At 35.6% G+C, this 21,078-nt stretch overlaps 3 protein-coding genes across 4 annotated transcripts; 2 read left to right on the top strand and 1 right to left on the bottom strand.

Annotated features, from left to right (window-relative positions):
• Positions 1 to 2,978: 2,978 nt before the first annotated feature.
• LOC132178678 (uncharacterized) lies at positions 2,979 to 7,225 on the top strand. The gene is made up of 2 exons (XM_059591171.1): positions 2,979 to 3,966; positions 6,732 to 7,225. Exons 1-2 carry the CDS (start codon positions 3,734 to 3,736, stop codon positions 6,787 to 6,789), a joined length of 291 nt encoding a protein of 96 aa, XP_059447154.1. The 5' UTR covers positions 2,979 to 3,733; the 3' UTR covers positions 6,790 to 7,225.
• An 835-nt stretch (positions 7,226 to 8,060) lies between these two features.
• LOC132179184 (uncharacterized) lies at positions 8,061 to 9,860 on the bottom strand. The gene is made up of 3 exons (XM_059591845.1): positions 9,626 to 9,860; positions 9,439 to 9,527; positions 8,061 to 9,337 (listed from the first exon to the last, which is right to left on the bottom strand). Exons 1-3 carry the CDS (start codon positions 9,707 to 9,709, stop codon positions 8,557 to 8,559), a joined length of 954 nt encoding a protein of 317 aa, XP_059447828.1. The 5' UTR covers positions 9,710 to 9,860; the 3' UTR covers positions 8,061 to 8,556.
• Positions 9,861 to 15,380: 5,520 nt separating this feature from the next.
• Positions 15,381 to 20,703, top strand: LOC132177353 (heterogeneous nuclear ribonucleoprotein 1). 2 transcript variants are annotated; one of them, XR_009439748.1, is made up of 3 exons: positions 15,381 to 15,770; positions 18,409 to 19,722; positions 20,244 to 20,703. XR_009439748.1 is itself a non-coding variant. In XM_059589623.1 (2 exons), the coding sequence occupies exons 1-2, from the start codon at positions 15,549 to 15,551 to the stop codon at positions 19,597 to 19,599; spliced, it is 1,413 nt and encodes a 470-aa protein (XP_059445606.1). In that variant the 5' UTR covers positions 15,381 to 15,548; the 3' UTR covers positions 19,600 to 20,703. The 2 variants fall into 2 exon arrangements, 1 of the variants encoding a protein (XP_059445606.1); XM_059589623.1 differs by having other exon boundaries at positions 18,409 to 20,703.
• Positions 20,704 to 21,078: the final 375 nt, after the last annotated feature.

The raw sequence follows: 21,078 nt of genomic DNA, 5'->3' as shown, positions 1-21,078 counted from the left end.
GGGTGGCCGGCCATCCCATATTTTTTAAATTATTTTATTATTTTCTTTTAAAATTTCTTTTTAAAATTTAAATAGTATTTTATTATTAGTGGGACACGTGACGGCTTGTAGACCTCTGGATCACATTGGATGACAAAGATTTCAAATATTCTTGATGGGCAATTTTCCCCCTATTGTGGGGGATCTCGATCATGAGATCTATTGCACTACCTCGGCTATAAATAGTACAAATCGTGACATGGAGGAAAAAATGGAGGTGCAATGAGAGGGGTGATTGTTGGGGTGACCGAACTATATGCCCTTTGGACAAAGGAGATAACACTCGTGGTCAAGGAGGTCGTTAAACCGTACTCTTTAGTCATAAAGATGGTTCAACCACCTTCAAATTAGTCATTGGAGTGGCGAAACCATCCCTATATGGACACATCCGTATTTGGGACTCGGAAGACACGGCCACTTCTTTGACACTCCTAGATCTTCTTTTTCTTTTTTCTTTTTTCTTTTTTCTTTTTTTTTTTTGGTGGGGTGAAGTGAGACAGTGGATAGTCCAATGGAGTCCAAACCTTCCTCCGATCTGTCCAACACAGACAACTGTATTTCATGTTTCTAGAAATGCATTTTCAAGTTCCATTCGTATCACTTTTTTATGACACAAGCTATCCTATAATTTTTTATTTTAATTTAAAAATAACTCAAATAAATTAAACTTATATCTAGATATAGAGAATTTTAAAAATAACTCAAATAAATTAAACTTATATCTAGATATAGAGAATTCAATGGCTTAGACCTGTGCTGAAATCCATAATGTGTCGTGGTGGCAGCAAGCATGACGAGATGTGTTTTTTTTTGGCTTTCCGTGGCATTATTCATGAGCCATGGAGTGTATGTTTGGGATGGATATAACTTCAACAACGAGCTTTATTGACGAGTGGCTAGAGAGAGATAACATTACGGGCTATGCTAAAGAAAGTTAATTTAGGAGGTGGCAACGAGCATGGCGAGACGGGAACGAGCACGAGTTTCTTGGCTTAGTGCAGCGGTCCGAGCGATGGTGACGATTACTTGTTTATTGGCTTTGCAACATGAGCACAACACTCGGTTCGCAAGAAGGAGAGGTCAAGAGGAGAAAGAGACTAAAATGCCTTAAAAAGCCTTTTAACTTTTACCTAAAATTGAAATATAACTTTAAAGACTAAAATGCCAAGCTCTTTTAAGGCTATCATCCTTCTCTTTACAATTATATTTTCTGTGTGTATGTATATATATATATATATATATTGTATTCAAGAGATTGCATTATAAAAGGCCAATCATAGGGTACGGAGAGAGTCCACCAATAGTGTCATAAACCTCAACTACCAACCAATCCTTAAAAATGGCCACGATCACATTGAATACTACTGAGGTTATGTTTATACTTTATAAGAACCGACGGTAATGCTCCGACAAAGGGCATAAGATAATTTCAGTTTAATATAAACTTAAGGTCTCTTTAAAGAGATCTTGAGGACATAAACAAGACATCTGTTCAATTAATAATAATAATAATAAAAATATTATATATTTTAAAAAAATAATTAAAAAATAAAATTATAAAAAACTAAGGGGTGGCTGACCATCCATTGGGGATGGCTGGACCACCCCAATTGGGGCTAGGGGTGGCTTCGGCCACCCTAGACCGGCCTTCTAGAATCAGGAATAAGATCCTCTCTAGTCCATAATAGGCTGGAGAATATCTAGTTTATGGCTGAAATTTTTTCTTAGAAATCCTAGAGCTACAACTAGAACACATGCCCCACTACAAAAAAATAATATTTCAAATTAAAAAAAAAAAAAATTAATAAAAAAAAAGAGGTGACTGCCCCCCTTATCTAATATAGTAATTTCTCCAAACACCCCCAGCGGCCTTGGGGTGGTCCGCAACCCCCCCTAAACCTTAAACTAAAATTGTGAATAGTTATTCTTGGGTGGCTGCACTCACCCCAGTGGCCATGTAAGGAGCCTACCACCCCAGTGACCTATTCTATGGTCGAAGTCACCCCCAATCCCAACTAGGGTGACTAGTCATCTCTTAATTTTTTATTTTTTAAAATATATAATATTTTATTATTTTTTTTATTAATGTGACTCATGTTCTATTTATATATATATTTTAAAATATATAATATTTTTATTAAAAAAATATTGATTATTAATTGAATATTTTTTAGTCTAAAATAAACTAAAAAGGATTCTGTCTCCTAGAATCGGGCCCACATCATTAAATAAGTGGTCATTGTCCAAGGATAAAAAACCTCTAGAATCAAGCCCACAACATTAAATAGAAGAAGAGCTTCATGAGTATTATTGATGGGTACAAGTACAAGGCAGCTGTGGATCAGTGGATGGATAAGATGCAAGTCTGCATCAGAGTAATTTGAGCTTTCTTTTTTTCTTCTAAAGGGTGGGCTGCAGCGAGGCTACTAAATGAATTATAGCCCAACTAAATCTTACCCGGATATTAGTGATTTTTAATACGACTAATACTAATAAAACTTATGTGAATAGTTTTTCATTGCGATAAATCGAACCCACTATCATAATATGTACTTAATTTCATAATATATTTTTTAGACTACTTAACCACCACTGCGAGCGGTGAAATACTTTATTAGAATCTCGTGAGTTTTACTTTTGCCCAACTTGATTTAAACCCTAAACCCCCCATATTTAGCCACTAAATAGTTAATGAAATGGAAATACTATTAACACCACAAAGTATGAATTCATAGACACAATAGTAAAAGTTGGATGAATGAGGACAATAGAGTGAAGTTCAAAAGATTTGGAGTTAAAATTCATCATTTTATTTTTCTATCCCAAGCTCCAACCATCCATAATTTTATTCCTTTTATAGCCTGTTACGATCCATTTATTCAAACCAAACACAGTTGTTTCCCAACACTTGAACCCTCTATTTAGCTATCATAACGAGAATAACTAACCGTACGCCAATAGCTTCTCCCCTCCAATCCCAGCCGTCCAATCAGAATATTTTGTTTGACACACTTTCAACAATTTCTACTCTAAATTACTGCATAATCTGTTCTCTCCCTAACCAATTAGAAAAGTAAACGCTCTCTGTTTTTCTCAATCCGAACTTATCGATAAAATCTTTGATAAGATATTAATCGCTCAAATTCAGGGGGATTTTTATTTTTTTTATTTATTTTTTATTGTTCTCTTAATCTAATCAAATTGTTACTCCACGACAGCCCTGTGATCTGTTCTGTCCCATCCCAGAAAATGAAATGATCTCATTTCAGTTTAGTAGTTGTTTTCAGACCAAATTCGTTCTGAAACCTTAATTTTCCGTCATTTTCTCGGGAATCATTTGCTCCCCCCATCCCAATTGGGAATTTTATTCTCTCTTTTAAGTTCAAATGTTCTTTGATTTCTTATTTCTCCATTCGCTGATTCCCTCATGGCAAACTAAAGCAGGGAATCAGCGTTGACCTCGTCTCTGCATTTGGGAAAGGCTGTGATTTATACACAGACCTACCTCCAAATTTTGAATTTTCTGGGGCTAGGGTCTGTGAATTCTTGTTTTTTCAGGCTATTAGGTGAATTGGGTTTCTGTGAATTGCTGAAGTTCTGTGAATTTCCAATCAGAGATTCGACCTTCGTTCTGTTTTCATCAGAGCTGATTGGCGAGGAATTTGGGTTCTCATTGTTGGGGATTGTTTGATTGATGGATACGGATGCTAAGGATGTTAATGGCGGCAAAACTAAGGCTGTGGGTGGTATAGATTCTGCAAAGGTTGAGAATCGCCTCGTTAATGGAGAGGAAGATAGTGAGTCTAATTCGTTGTTGCCACCTCGGCGAGGTGGGATGTCGAGGAAGTCTGAGAAGACGCAGCGGAAGGTGCAGTGGAACGATAGGAATGGGAATAAGCTCACTGAGGTGATGGTATTCGATCCGAGGTAATGTATGAGTGGAGTCATGTACTTAGATATGCATGGTTTTGGACAAAGTTTAAGAATTTTGATGTTTTGGTTGTTGTTTTATGATTTTTCTTGCTTGTTTGAGTAGCGAGTTTCTTGGTTTTGAAACTTGTTTTCGTTACCGCATGGAAGATAAGGTGCCTTTATTAACCTAGCTATATATTGTTTTAAGACTAAAATTAGAGGCTGCACCTTAAAATTCCGTGAGCAGCCAAGCTTCAGATGAAGAGAAAATGTAATGTCATTCATCTGTGATGATTTTATGGTTGTATAGAACAGTAATTTTGTTTGATAATGTCTAAATGGTCGATTGTTGTTTCTGAATTGGTACCCAATAATACAGGAGTAACATGAACTTTAAACCTATTTAAGGTAGTGAACTGCAATTGAGGATTGGGTTTATGCTGATCGATTATAGTATGAGTGAAGCTTGATCGGTTTCTGTTATAAACTATTGTTGTTTCCGTACGAGGGAAAGATCAACCTAGCAGCATGATGATAGCTAGGACTGTTAACATAGTTAATAGCATTTGGTCTAACACAAATAGCCTTGAGAATGATCCCTTGCCTAAACCTAGACTTGATGTTGTGTCATGGTTTGACCCCCATTGTGTCATCATGATAGCTCTAGGCAGTTTATTGTCTTTGTAGTTTGATCAATTGAACATCTGACGTTTTGGAGCATTTGTGTTAAGTTTGTGTGAGAGTGCATTTCTATTTTCTTTTACTTATTTGCTTGTATTCTCAGTCCATGTTACTTGATGGTTCATGAATTTGTTGGGAAATCTTATTTTGGTGGATTTGCAAAACTGTACACACACACACCATATATTGACTTCAGATTAAAATACTTGACTGGATTTACATCATGTAAGAATTTTCATTAGATGTATATAGAGCCCCATTTTTGGTCCATTGTACCCCAATAACATCTTTGTTTTATGTTTTCAGGATCATTTTCGTATGATCCTTTCTTTGTTTAATTTCTTCTATGATCCTAGTCTGCAAATAAATTTGGTTATTCATGGAAAGTGCTGCATATGTTTTTTATGAAAGATATTATGCAAAGTAGAGACAGACTTTGCAAGTGAATGTAGCTAATGATAGAATTATAGACTTGCAAAAAGATTTTAGAATTATACTTTAAGATCAGAAAACATGTTTGTAGAAAGATGGAACTCAATTGATGTATAAAAATGGATCTATTTGGGCTCTGGAAGGATGAGCTAGAGTTGAGAGTTATGTAGAGCAGAAGAGATGAATCAGGTTTTGGGGAATTTATAAAATTTAGTTTGGCTTTGATCAAACTCGTCACAATTATTGATCCTGTCCTTTTACCACAAAGCTTTGTGTTTTCTGAATACAATAATTGAAAAGAGTCTAATTTGCCAAGTCACTGAATTGGTAAGTTGTTTTAATCTTGTTTGAGCATAGTAGTAACCTTTGGCTATTGCTAGCTGATTCAACTTTGGAAAAAAAAAGTTTCAGTCTTCAACATTATTTCATCTTACAAGAACTTAACTATGCATTTAGTAGATTGCAAGAGTGTTGTAAAAAATTTTAGGCTTGCAGTGTTTCATATTTAAAACACATTTGCAAAACATGTAATTAAGTATTTTTCTTATACCCTAACTTTGAGGACAGTATAATTTCTCTAAATTGAAACTTTGAGTTGGGGAAACTGAAATTTCTTTAGGGGAAAAAGAAAAAGAAAAAAAGATAGTGGGCTGGGCTGTTTTTATCATACTGTCTCTCATTTTGCTGTTAGAAAGGCTGAAGCAGATGTGGCAAAAGTCGGGATTGAAATAGGAATTGTTTTCGTTTTTCCATTATGTTGTACTTTGGGTTGCCCAACGCAATACCTCAAAAGGAGGGGACATACATCCGACCTTTTTAAGGCATGCAGAGTTATGTCCTGAACGACCAGAAAATATGTTTGTCACATGATTTGTGTTGATACCCAGGTGCTACTGGTGGCAATACCTTATCACTACAATAATATCCATTCATTGTTACTTACTGCTTATGTTGAGGAGATGACTACCTTCACGTCTCTAGCATGCAATGATCGTCTCTAACAAACTGGTGAAACATTTCATTGAAAACATCCCTTGGTTCAGCACACCTTACCTTAGTGGTTCCTAGTTTAAATGAATAGAAGAAAAATAGTTTCTTTAAACTCTTCAGTTTGATCTATTGCCTTGAGAGATAGTTTAGAATTTGTACACCCTAATGTGTAATGGTTGTTTCTGCAAGATACTGGTGAGAAAAGAAAATCATTGAAATCAACCCTAGGTTTAGCACATAACTCTTATTGGTTGCTCTAAGAGAAGAAAAACATTTTTTTAATTTCTAATCTGCTTCATTGCCTTTAGAACTAAATCAGAAACATGCAATATCTATGCCCTAGTGACTCCAGTTCTAATCGTAAAAGAAAATTATGACACATGAGATCAGATGTAGAATCTGTGATATGATTTACTCTGTATCACATAATTTTTATTTGATTTATCATTCCCTTACAATAATCTCTCATCCCAGTCCCCTGTTTTGGCTGCAGAACTAATTCAGAAGTATGCAGTATCTATGCCCTATAGACTCCAGTTTTAGTGAAAAAGAAAATTATGACACATGAGATAAACCATAAAATTTGTGATATGTACTTCAGCGTTGCATAATTTTTTATAAATTTATCCTTCATTTATAATTGTCTCTCATTCCTAGTCCCCTGTTAATGCTTGCAGTGATGTTAGTGACTCTGACGATGAGGATTCAGAATCTTGCATCTGTACCATAATGTAGATAGCATATATAGTACACCCAATATCAGAAAATGTCTGCTGGATAAATTGACGGGCGTTCACTCCTACTTTTGATGACTGGTAGAAATTGGCATCTCATTTTGCTGTTGTAAGGATGGATTGAAGGTACAAAACTGCAGTCTTATGTTTAGCATGATTTGTATGCTAACTCGTTAAAGTTAAGTCCAAAAGCGTCTCTTAGGTGAGAGTTTGGTAAGTTTCTTGTAACCATGTACAAACTGCATAGAGCTCTTTCGTATGACGAAACCAGATGAGGAAGATGGCAATATTGCATAGAGCACTTACATTGATATGCATTGTAGAGCATACAAGCAAAAGAATACTTCAGGTAATCATCATGTTTAATGGAGCAGCAGGTACTTATAAAAAAAAAAATGGAGCAGCAGGTACCTGATATTCTATTTCTTTTTCTTTTTTTTTTAATCTCTTTTACTCAGCACTTGGATTCTTCATGATGCAATACTTGATTGTCAACGCATGTACAAAATTAACCTGCTGAGACACATGCCCTTTCCTAACTGCATCCCTTCATGCATTTAGAAAGGAATATGTCTCCTATGAACATGTTAAATGTATTAGATTTTTTTTCATTCAGTGCTGCTTGGATAAATGATAAATAAATAGAGCGAGTCTGGATACTTGACTTCTATAAACCTCTATGAAGCTCCAAAGAGAAAGTCTAGGCTTCATTCTCTTAACCATCTCTATACATTTTTTTTTTAAAAAAAAAATCTACCATTGAATATGTAGGATCCACATGTAAACCTACAAATCCAATGATGGATTTGAATCCATTTGAAAAAAAGATGATTAGGAGAATGACGCCTAGCATTTCTCTAACTCCAAAAGTTATACTTCGTTTCAAAGAGAATTTTTCAAGTTGTCGCTATGGTAATATTTTAGTTAAGACTATCACGAAATTTAATAATTTGCTAATACATTGATTCCACTTCCACAGCAGCCCAAGAATCTAAATTGCACCATTATAGCATTGAATGTCTTCATCTAGAACATATACCCCTGCTCCATAGTTGAGCATTTCTTTTACTTATGCAGCATAATTAGTCAAACAGAATTTAACGCCTGCCCCACATGATCCACTCACTAATAGGCATAACCAACACAAAAGTGAAAAAGGTGTTTTGTGCCTGGAACCCAAATCTCATGGATCATCACTGGTATACTCTTTTTTATGGGAACTAATACTTCCAAATATGAGAATTCTCACACAAAAGATGATGTGCAAAATCTTTAAAATTGAATGGTTCCATTCATTATCAATCTCTTGTACAAACTGTAAGACATAACGAGAGACAACCAAAGCCCATTGACGCGGTAGTACAGAACTACCCAGCAAAATCATCATTCACAAAACAATCAGAGGAGAGAGACAAAGAATTAGAAACACAAACAAAAACAAAAAAAACAAAAAAAAACACGCCAGATTGTTCACATCCATCTAAAATAGCCAAGAACGATAAGAAAAGTTGCTGTTGGCTGTGCTTCTATTATAGTCTTCATCTTTGTATTGAAATTAACTGTATTTACCAATTGTCCTTTCTCACTGCTTGTATAAAAGTAGGCTGACCTTCAATCTATAGCCCTGTTCCAGATGACAAACTCCTGTGAGAACCTGAAATATGAGATTCTGCAGGGTTTTAATCTGCTCATCTCTAAAACATGTCTACCTTATCTTTTTCTCCTTGAGTTTGATCCGTCCAACATATTTTTCTTCACCAAGATGGACTCAAGACCTATTGGACATTGGTAAAACCAACCAGTTTGAAAGGCTGCTATCAACAGCAATTTCTTGCATTAGAGGCTTGGACTGACTGAGATTTGAAAAAGGCAATGGATCTATGATGGGTCGTGTTTTCTTGAACTCTATGTTTTCCTTCCTCTGGTACTCCGGTGCTGCTGCTCTTGCTTTGACTGCTTTCCATTGGGTGAGATTTTCTATTGGGTTCAGCACAGAATGCACATATTGGCTCCTATCTCGAACATTCTGATGCAATTCATGCGACTTCCATTCTCTGACGCTTGAAGCACAAGGGGCCACTTCATTGGTGGTTTTATTCCTAGTCAACTGAGTCAAAGAAACTATCTTCTGTGATTCCATATTTGCAGACACCAACTGCCAAGAAACATCTTCTTGGCTTTGATCAGGAAGAATATCATTGTCTCCGTAGAATTCGTCGTCATCAATGTCATCGTCATAATCATCATCATCATCATCCAGATCAATTTCCTCATATGCTATTTCGTTTTCCTCATCATAGCTGTCTCTGCAATTTTGGTACCTATAATTTGAGGGGTACGAGCCCATTTTCATTTCTGCTGATTTCCCCCGAGTAAACGAGGCAATTAGGCCTCCTTTGGCTGCTTCTTCGCATTTCTTTTCCTTTTCTTCCTCCTCATCGCTCTCCAAAAGATTATAATCTGTCGGAATTGGCTCATACGTCTGAACATCTAAATTAAAGCTAACTTTTTTTCTGATTTTGAAGCTTGGCCGCCCCTTAGGCTTGTCTCTAAGAAACAACAGAGTAAATACAGTAGTATCTAACATATATCACAAATGATAGAGGGGGAGAGAAAGAGAGATCAAGCCCATTAAGCAATGTCTAATTACCTTGACTCAGAGTATGAGCAAATGGGGTCTTCTGTGACGTCAAGATTTTCGGGCACAGAGGAATCTAAAGGCACATAACTTCCATTTTTCTGCAACAAAATGCAAACGACATACTTGCTAAACAAAAAACTAAAATTTATATATATATATATATATAAGATGGAAGTTTAAAGATGAGTTTGTTTACCTGGTCTCCAGCTAGAACCTTATCGGAAGGTTTTCGTCGCCTCCGCTTCTTGGAAAAGCCAAAACACCCAAGAAAGCAACCCATTACAACTTTCCTGATCTGAATTCAGAAAGAGTGAGGAGTAGTGAGGGCCTTCATGATTTGAGTGGCTGAAATGCAGGCGGAGAGAGAGAGAGAGAGAGATAGAAGGTGATTGATATTTAAAATGTAATTGGCTCCAACGGGTTTTTGAAAATAGTAACGTTGGACTATAATGATGATGGGTTTGGTGGGTGGGCGCACGAGTTTTTCATAAAAGAGGAGGGAGGAAATCAGCTTTGTCTGAGATCTGCATGGCAACAAATGCGGCTCTAAAATACTTTTGTCCTTTATTTCTTCTCTTGTTCTTTTGGGTTGTGGGAATTTATGGAAGGCCAGCCAACGATCTACTTTATGCATCTTTGAAACAAGTTGGAGCCACAACCTTTCAATGCTTCAGTGCAAAAGATTTCAATGGAACACAACAACGGTACTCAACTTTTGACTCCAGCTTTATCTTTCCTTTCTTTTTCTTTTTCTTTTTTGACAAGTTTTTAGAAAAATCTTATTTCATAAATCTCACACCGAGAAAGGTTGAATCCTTATCCTTCGTTTTTAACAAGTTATTATGCCATTGGTGGATCGAGCAATTGAACGGCTCAAATTATGGATGATGGTTGGATGTGTTTAAAATTTACCTTAGAATAAATAAATAAATAAGTACCCAATTTGCAGGGTTTTTTTTTTTTTTTTTTTTTTTTTTTTTCAAGAAGAGGGTTATTTCTACTTGTTCTTACCAATCTTGACCAAATTTATCTTTTTCTAAAAAAGGCGGGAGGGGTTGATGGAGTGACTACTCCATTTGAACATGACTATAAAGTACCACTTGTCTATTGGAAACTGAATGATAGAAGGTGTCTAGATTGTGAGAATTTTCTCAAACCCAGTTGAACTCCAATCAGAACATGAGTGTGACTCAACATAGTTTACATTAATCAAGAAAGAAAATTCTCATTATAGGTCATTGAGCTACTGATGGTCAAATCTATGTTCTAGTGTTTATTTAACAATATAAAAATTACCTTGAGGCCATTGAACCATTGATGGTCAATTTTGAGCAATTGAACGGCCAAGATAAGGATGGAGAAGAGTTACAGTGTCGAAAGTTAGGCCCTATTTGTTAAACAACATGGACAACAAGCCAATGTTCATTCATTTTAAATAAAAATAATAATAATAATAATTGGTATAGAAAAGAGAAAAAGTAGTATTAAAAAGTGAAATTTTTTTGTTTTGTAGTGATTTTTTTATTTGAATAACAGTAAAATGTAAAAAATGTGATATAAAAAATGAATTATGTAATATAAAAAGTGAGAATGTTTTTATGTTAATTTTTTTGAAAAAATGAGATGAATAGTATTTAGGGGAGTTGTGTGTTCGGTGGTGTTTAACAAACACCCCTATCCATGGGTCTTCTGGTGTACTGATTGATTAGCCCATTGTTCACCTTAAAAGAAAGGCCTTTTCGAATGATGTCTTGGGTGGCCGAAACCACGAAGAGGAATGATGGGCCATGAGAGTCTGAAAGATAAGTAGAGTTGCACATATTATATTGGGCCTGTATGGCTTGGACCCTAGCTTTCTATGAAAGCCCAGGCCTCTTTTTGATTTTGAAGTGCAAGGTCTAATAATCTTTGTTAAAAAAAAAAAAAAAATTATATATATCAAATAGTTACTAGATTTTGTCACGTCAATTTTGTTAAATATTTATGAGATGTTTGTGTAGTATGTAACATTACTCATTTTCAATTGTCCGGGTCAAGTTTAATCACTATGACCAAATTAGCATCTTGTCATCAATCAAACGCCTCCCGCACGTCACAATCCCCAAAACATCCCAACAAATTTAAAGCAAGAAAAGCACACATTTGCTACATTAAATAACATCTTTTATGGATACCTATATAGTATAGGGCACTGGATCATTTCCAATCTAAAATAGACTAGAGAGGATTTAGTTGATGATCAGGATCTCTTTAAAGAGATGCAACGACCACAACGATGCCACGTGTTTCACTAAATAGAAAATAATAAAATATTATATAACTTTTTAAAAAAATAATAATAAAAAAATGTAATTTTATTTTTGTTTGGCCCTTGATGGTGGCTGAACCACCGCCAAGGGCCACCGCTTGGCATGGGAGTGGCTTCGGCCACCCCAAACTGGGGGTGGTCGGGGCCAAATAAGAAAAAAAAAAAAATTGATTTGGCCCTTGGCCACCCCCAGCCAGCCCTTAAGCCACCCCCATAAGCCACCTCTAAGGGCTAAATCAAAATATATATATTATTTTAAAAAAAAACGTTAAATAATATTTTATTATTATTTATTTAGTAGGGCACGTGGCATCGATGTGATCGTTGGATTTTTTTAAAGAGATCCTGCCCATGAACTGAATCCTCTCCGATCCAAAATGGACCGAAAAGAATCCAATTCCATAGCTTAGAGGCTGAGGATTAATCGGAGCAAATACTTTAAAGAACCAAGACATTTGAAACGATAACTTTAATTGAAAATTTTGGGAGGCTATAGGAGGGCCAAGCCCGAGGAAAGAAATATTCAACGACAATATTTTGTTTTTTTGTTTTTGTTTTTGTTTTTGTTTTTTTTTTTTTTTGGGTATCTCAAGTTTGGTGAATGGTTAAAATTCCAGGAAAGAAATGGTGTCAAGATTTTCAATATACTTCTCTTCTTTCTTGTTGACATAACATAAAAAAATGGAAAAATTACAGTTTACCCCTCCAAAGTTGACAGCGTTTTTCAATTCGAACATCAAAGTTTCAATTTTTACAATCCACCCCCATAAAGTTTTAATTTTTTTCAATTCGACCAATATTATCCCAAAATTTCCATATTGCCCCTTATTTTTTATTTTTTATTTTTTATGAAAACGAAAACAAATTTGGGGGTACAAAAATGATCAGATGACCAAAGGGATGGCTACGGCCACCCCGAATTTTTTTTAAAATTTTTTATAAAAAATAAAAAAATAAAAATTAGCGGCAATATGAGAAGTTTTGGATAAAATTGGTCAAATTGCAAAAATTTGAAACTTTGGGGGGTGAATTGCAAAAATTAAAACTTTGGTGTTCGAATTGAATAACGCTGTCAACTTTGAGGGGTAAACTGTAATTTTCTCAAAAAACATATAAGATTTTATAACCTGTTAGGGAATAAAATATCTCACCATTGGCTCCTCTTACATATACTTATTTATAATATGCCAGTATTCACTCACCTTGTGATACGTGTGCATACCATTTTTTGCACATGAGAATAAAAGGAAAAATGGAGACATTTTCTAAGGGCTCTTTTCTCCCTCCCCTACGGCTCCTTTTGCAAGAGACTCCAGGAGACTCATGTCTCCCTCTTTAAATGTCACTCACGTCTCTCTCTCTCTCTCTCTCTCTTTGACAATCATCTCTCCTCATTTATTGCAGACCTCACTCAACACATACTGATTAATAGACACTAGAGGTAGATTTTCATTGTATTTCTTATTTACAAACAAAGAAGCTAACTTAAGCATCGGAGAGTCTTCGGCCCCAACCGGAGACCCTCTGACCTTGCAATTATTTTGCAGGAACACTATTGCCGTACAAAAAGTCCTCTCATAGCTCAACCATGGAAAAAAATCACTGGATAGCAAATTTTTGGACCATAAAACGCTTCAACATAACCTTAATCAAGTTGTCATAACAAGGCATATGCAATTCAATCCACTTTCATTTTTTAAATTAAATAGGTGCTGCTAAACCATGGAATTATGTTAACAGCAAATAGTATGATTGGTTTGAAATATTTTAGTTTGGTATATTTCGTGAAGAGAAATGTTATATATTATACTTTTATTCTATTTTTATTTTATTATGTTGTCATAGGGTGAAGTAACCCTTGTAAAAAATAATAATTTAATTATAAAATATGATTAAAAAAAAAAAAGAAATATATTTCTAGTGAACTACAAAATGGGTTATTGTTTTTATCATCTTAATAGTCAAATATAGTAAAAACATCTCTATAACAAAAATAAAATAAAATTAATATTTCCATTAATGTGTTTTTGAGGCAAACTATGCAATACATACACTAAAACTTGTTGAAAGCAATAGACATGTATAATGTACCAAAACTGGGGAGGGGAGAGTTGAACTGAAACATCCTTCCAAAGACAACAATAAATCATAACATACATTGTTTTCGGAAGCATTTTTACTTCTCATTTTTTTAGTTCTATTCGCTTTAAGAGTGACAAAGATCTTCATTTGTAATATTTTCCCTCTCCAATTTCTCATATTTAAATAGAAAAAAAAAAAATCATAACATACCATCCAAGCTTCCATGTGCATATCACATGACAAAGAGCCATATACAGTGTCCCACATGGACAAAAAGTTAGGGGTCAATGCGGACGGTTTTCTAACCGCCCGCTAACCGCTTAACTGCTATAATTGCCTAGCGATTAGCGATTAGTAGTTATTGAGTTTACTAACCGTAACCGTTAACCGCCTTTTTATATAATATATTTTTATAATTATAATTATAATAATATTTATATATATATATATATATATATATATAACATAATCAATTGATCATCAAATCAAAATTTTTTTTTGAGATAATTAAATCACAATTTGAGTATTAATATATTACTACTATAATTTATATGATTATATTACATGATCAATTGATCATTAAATCATTTGATTATATAATAACAAATTATACATATATAATTTGATATAACTCATCAAACAAGTTCGTACTTATAAGTCCATATATGTTAATTAAGTATGTAAGTTCATACTAATACGATTTATAAATTATAATTATACATTATACATATATGCAATTATGCATATTGAATAATATAAATATATATGATCAATACGTAATCATATGATTCAATAACAATTCAAATACTTATTAAAGTGAATCATATTATTAATGTACAATGATAATGTGATTCGTATAATATCAAATTAAGTAATTGACATTGGATTCAACAATGTGTTACTTATAACCACAATTAAATTATTAATGTATTTTTTTAACAATGTTTCGACCATTTTTTGAAAAAAAATAAAAAAATTGTACCATTTGTTGAACAAATTTTTAACAATTTTTTTTTTTAAAAATTTTTTTTTAACAATTTGTTGACAATTTTTTAAAACTGAACGTGCGGTTCTTCGTTTTTTTTTTTTTTTTTAATGACAAATTTTTGAACGATGACAATTTTTTTAACCATTTGTTTACACTTAAAAGCTTTTTTTTTTAAAAAAATTAATTGAAGGCAAAAAAAACAAATGAGGTAAATATATTCATATAAATTAGAATACAATAAGTTTAATGCAAAAAAACAAATGAGGTAAAAATGATATAGTGATCCAAAAATAAAGCCCAAAATTGAAAATTGGTTATATGTTTAACTTGAGAAAGCTCAAAAAGCCCAAAACGCCCAGTTTCGAAGGTTAGTAGCTAATCGCTAAGCAATATGCAGTTACAATTGCTATTAGTAAAATTTAATAATCGTTAAAGCGGTTACGGTTAACGATTTTTGTCAATAACCGCGTTCTTTCCCTAAAAAAAATTCCTCCAGCAAAGCCTTACCCATATCCAAACGAATCCCGACCGTCCAATCCCATTACTTTTCTACCCAGCATACCCGTTATTCCCCGTACTTGACCACAAAAATCCCCCCTCTGTCTCTCATTCGCTCTTTCTCGTTACCCCGAGACGGCTACAAACCCTTTCTTCCAAATCCCCGACCCAAAAGCCCTCGAAGGAGAGCTCCTAAACTCGTAGTTTCACAGGTTGAGGGAGGAACCAGGAAGCTAAAGAGCGATGGATTCGGATCAGGGGAAGCTATTCATAGGTGGGATTTCGTGGGAGACCACGGAGGAGAAGCTGAAGGAGTACTTCGATAACTACGGGGACGTTTTGCAGACAGTGGTGATGAGGGAAAAGACCACCGGGAGGCCCAGAGGATTCGGATTCGTGGTTTTTGCAGATCCTTCCATTCTCGATAGGGTTCTCCAGGACACCCACACCATTGATGGCAGAACGGTGAGAGAGAGAGGGCTCTCTCAGATTCTCGCATTATTTGGGCTTGTTTTATTTGTTTGGTTAATGGGTTTTTGTTCTTTTTGATGTTGAGGTTACTGGGATTGATGGGTTAGTTTATTAACGTGGTGCTGTTGTTATGATTGAGCTTATGGGTTTTTGGAATCTTTATGTGCTTATTGGGTTATTATGGTTCAGTTTAATTTAGGCTGCTAATGATGCTTGTTCTTCTTGCTGTTTTTTCTATTTTTGAGCTTCTGGGTTTGTGTAATTTCTCGGCTTCTGGATTTTTAGATTTTTCTTTTGAGGTTTGAAAATTGTGATTCTGTTTGATTTATGCTACTCATGCTGCTTATTGTTGTGGAGTAAATTTGAGTTCCATGATTTTTGTTATTTTGATGTTTTGATTAGGAAATTAAGGTTTAGTTGGTATAAGGGGACTAAACAGGAACAAGAGGAATCCACTAAGAAGTTCCTTCTCGTTCTCTTTTTTGGTTATTGTTCTGCTTCTAATGCTGCTGTTCTTGGGATTTTTTGTTGTTTATGAGTTTAATTCGATGGGGTTTGTCGTTTTATTTTCATGGGTTTATGTTGTTTCGGACTGTTGTTTTTGAGTTTAATTATTTTTTGGGTGTTAATTCTTCATAAAAATGCTTATTATTTGTTTCTTTTTTCTTTTTAGCTTTGTTTTATGGGAATTATGGTTTAGTTTTTGTATAGTGTTGCTGCTTCTATAATTGTCGATCCTGGGGTTTTGTTGTTTCTGAGCTTAACTTGTAAAGGTCTTGTTTTTCAGAGTTCAATTTTGATGGGGCTTTGTTCTTTCCAAGTTTAATTTATATAGGTGTTGTTATCTGAGTTCTGTTTTGATGGAGTTATGCTGTTTCTCAGTTTAGATTTGTTTAGAAATGTTGTATTTTGGTTCAATTATTACTGGGTGTTAACAAATGCTTATGTATACATGCATTTCATGTTTTGGGCTTTCTGGGTTCTGTTATGTTGCCATAAATTTTAATGGGGTTGGTTTAATTTTGGTAGGTTTGGAACTTAAGTTGACCTTTATTGTTGGTATGTTTTCTTTTGTTAGTTTCTTTATCTTTGGTTGGGGTTAAGGGTTGACTTTTCCTTAACGACATTGTAATTACTCTATACTGAACTCCTATAATAAGGGATTACAGTTTGTTTAGGCAACTTTTGTGGTTTAGGTAGAAGTAATACTGTTTTTGATGATCAAGGGATTATACCATGCACTTACTTTCATATATACTCTGTTTTAAGCTTGTTTGAACAAGTTCTGAAAACAGCTTGCCGCCGAGGTGCTTTACTATATTTTTTTTAAGAAAACTAAATAACATGGAAGATTTCCAAAGTGTAATTTTTTTTTTCTAAGTTTGTAAATTACCTTATTGATCATTGGAGCTATATGATTTGAAGTAATTGTTATTGATCTGTACTAAGGAGTGACTTTGTGCCATGCTATGCTGTCTGGACAATAGACAACCAGTGTCATTTTAATAGAATGTGCAAATTCCCCTACACTTCAGAGAAAATAAAAGTCACAAACTCTTGGTTATGAGTAATGCTAAATGTCCTTCACGTGTCCCTCCAAAACTGATTTGACTTTTAAAATCATCATTGGATCAAAAAATCTAATAGTGATCTATCACAAATCCAATGGTGATGTTAAAGCCACATTAGTTTTGGAGAGACACAAGAGGGACATAAGGAGGACTTATAGCATTACTCATTGGTTAATAATTGCTGTTTGATTGATAAATATTTAAGTCGTTATTCATCTTGTGCCCTGCATAATACAGATCCCACTGATGTTTGCTGAATGTTAACTGATGGATTTGGTTGTGTATTGTGCTTTGGTACTTTTTCTTGTTTGTTAGTGAAATATGGAATGGTGAAAAAAAGATACTAATTGAGTCATTTATCTGGCCCAAGTTAGTTATAATGAGCCATAATTGAGTTCAGGTGTCTAGAGAAGTCAAATAATTTGTGCCATGGGGTGTGAAAGTACTTTTATTTGCAGGTTTGTTGAAGATGCGATATCTAGCTAACAGGACCACTTATTTTTCCCTATTCTATTTTTTTAAAAAAAGAACTTGTGAGGTATCTGCGTTTGGTGGGCATCTTACGTGCAGCAAGTCAATCCCATAGATTGTTTTAGTTTGAGTTTTAGCATAGGTACCTTTACCATCTGACAACATTACAAACCATTACAACATCCTTGTCACAGTGCCCGGTGCTTTTAGAGTGGACTCAAATATGATTGTGCAAGTTCATAAATATCGAGTTGAGCTTTTAATCAGACATTTATAACCAATAAAATATTTATCTTAATGTATATCTTTTAAAAGCAGGCTTTTATTTTACTTTATTGTTCTGGCTGTTTATGTCATTTGTTAAAACATTAAGGTGGAAATAATGACCCTTGTGGTTGCTATCTGAGGCTGTTGTATTTCATTCTCATTTCTAGGCATCTCATGTGTGCAAATTTCGGAATGTTATCCGAGGTTTTGATATTCTTTGTATATACTTGAAGTGGCCCTTTTTCATGATTTGATGTTAACACTTGTATCTAAGTTCTTTACTTCAACATCACAATGTAAATGCTTGTTTTTCGTTTCTTCAGGTTGAGGCTAAGAGGGCCTTATCAAGAGAGGAGCAACAAACTTCTGCCAAAGCTGGAAATCTTAATCCTTCCAGGAACTATGGGGGTGGTGGAACTTTCAGAACCAAGAAGATATTCGTTGGAGGATTGCCTCCCACTTTAAGTGAAGAAGGATTCCGTCAGTATTTTGAGTCTTATGGCCATGTAACCGATGTAGTAGTCATGTATGACCAGAATACTGGACGACCTCGTGGGTTTGGGTTTATTACCTTTGACACTGAAGAAGCTGTTGATAAGGTTTTACACAAAAACTTTCATGATTTGAATGGTAAGCAAGTGGAAGTAAAGCGGGCTCTTCCTAAAGATGCAAATCCTGGTGGGGGTAACCGTTCTATGGGTGGTGGGGCGGGGGTTGGTGGTGCAGTTGGTAGTGGTTATCAGAGCTATGGGGCATCTGGTGGCAACCCAAATACATATGATGGTCGAATGGATTCCAATAGGTACATGCAGCCACAGAGTACTGGAGGTGGTTTTACTCCCTATGGTTCCTCTGGGTATAGCGCACCTGGTTATGGGTATGGTCCTGCCAGTAATGGCATCAATTATGGCGGTTATGGTAGTTATGGTGCTGCCAATACTGGGTATGGTGGACCTGCTGGTGCAGCATACGGAAACCCAAATGTCCCTAATGCTGGTTATGGTAGTGTTCCACCCGGTGCTCCCAGAAGTTCATGGAGCACTCAAGCTCCCTCTGGATATGGTGCCATGGGTTATGGAAATACTGCTGCTTGGGGTGCTCCAAGTGGCAGCACTGGTACTGCTAGTGGTGGCCCAGGGTCAGCACCTGCAGGGCAGTCTCCCAGTGGAGCCACTGGGTATGGGAATCAAGGTTATGGCTATGGTGGGTATGGTGGAACTGATGGGTCTTATGGGAATCCTGGTGGGTATGGTGCAGTTGGAGGGCGTTCTGGGAGTGTCCCAAATAATAATGCTGGTGGTCCAGGTGGGGCGGAACTACAAGGTAGTGGTGGTGGCTACATAGGAAGTGGCTATGGTGATGCAAATGGAAATCCAGGGTATGGAAATGCAGCATGGAGATCTGACCAATCTCAAACTTCTGGAAATTATGGTGCTCAGGTGAATGGTCCTCATGGCGCGCAGGTTGGCTATGGTGGTTATGGGAGTGCTCAGGCCCGACCTCAACAACAGTAATTAATGATGGCTACAAGTCCAACTGGATCTTGATCTTTGTTTCTTGACCATGAGGGTCAAAATTGTTTTCTGTGCCAAGCAGCAGGAGTGGCACAAGTTGGATGTCAATACGCATTGGGACCGGTTGGATTGCTTGTTTCCCAGTAGTTTGCAGTATCTATTTTGCTAGTCTATAATAAGTAGTAATTTTGAGGCATACTAGATGCTCCTCTTATTTAATATTTGCTTCTGAGTGTAGTCTTAAATTTGTCGTGCCTATAATTCTCTACTAGCTCATCTGGATTTCTCCTCTGTCGTAGTGTTTAAGTAAGCTATGGTAGCTTATATAACCTTATTAATGTTGGTTTGATTACATTTGGGTATTTTGTTGTTACAATTTTGTTAGTGTTTAGTTCTGTTTTTTTTTTTTTTTTTTTGGCCAAGAATAGATGCTGTAGGAAATTTAGTCAGGGGTGATACATATGCATGATTTGGTCTGACAAGTAGGAACTCAGAGATGTGTAGTGAGGTTTTTTTCTAATAGCAGTGGAGCTATGACCACTTGGGTTGATCACTTCGTAATGGGTAGCGATAATCGTAGTGGTAGTTGACACTTTGACGATGGCATAATCATTTCCTCCTGTATTTGCCCTTGTGTTGTACAGGAGAGATGCGCGAGGTCTAAAGTGGAGAGAAAGTGTCCACTCATGGCTGAACACGAGCTTCGTCGTGGGGGCGGGGGGAAGTGTTCAGTGTGGAATGGAATTTGAGGACTTTGATCAGTTGAAATCTCAGATTTACCTGAAACAGGTCATTCTCCAGCCTGGTCATGCCAACACTCAAATTTTGCTGATTCCAGGCATTTCAAGTGATAAACTTCCTGATCTTCACTCAGGTGTGGTGGACTGGTGGATTATGTGAGGTGAACGGCTTACGGTATGTGGACTTTAGTGGTTAGCGGTGTCTCACTTATAAATTCATTGTGACCTAATTGCTTAGGCTTCCTTTTGATTTGGAATTTATCATGGTATGTGGTTCTAGATGTTGAGAAGTGTTGAAGAATGTGTCCTTGTTTAAAACTTTTTCCGTGAAGATTCAGAATGAAGTTAAAGACTTCTATGGCTAGTTGTTTCTAATAATATATAGGCTAAAATCACTGCAAATATTCTTGTCAATGTCTATTATGCGTTTTCCGATAATAGTGCACACTTTGTCCAACTGACTTCATGCCCTTTTGTTCATTCTTTTGCTTGGTGTTTGCTAGAAACATTGGATGGATGCTCATGGTTTTCTATATTCCTATACGTAGTGTTAAGGAGATGCTCTCTCTTGTGATTGGGTTGTTGGGGGAACTATTTGGTAATATCAGGATTTCCTGTTTCTAAGTAGGGTTTCACTTTCATCTTTGCTGTGTATACGATGATTGTTGCTGACCGTTGGGAAGGCGAACATGTTTTGGTAGTTTCTTTTTGCTAAAATAAGATGTTTTCTTTAAAACAC

Source organism: Corylus avellana, chromosome ca4 (assembly GCF_901000735.1).
Source record: "Corylus avellana chromosome ca4, CavTom2PMs-1.0".
Lineage (NCBI taxonomy): Eukaryota > Viridiplantae > Streptophyta > Magnoliopsida > Fagales > Betulaceae > Corylus > Corylus avellana.
This window is presented reverse-complemented; position numbering and strand designations above follow the sequence as displayed.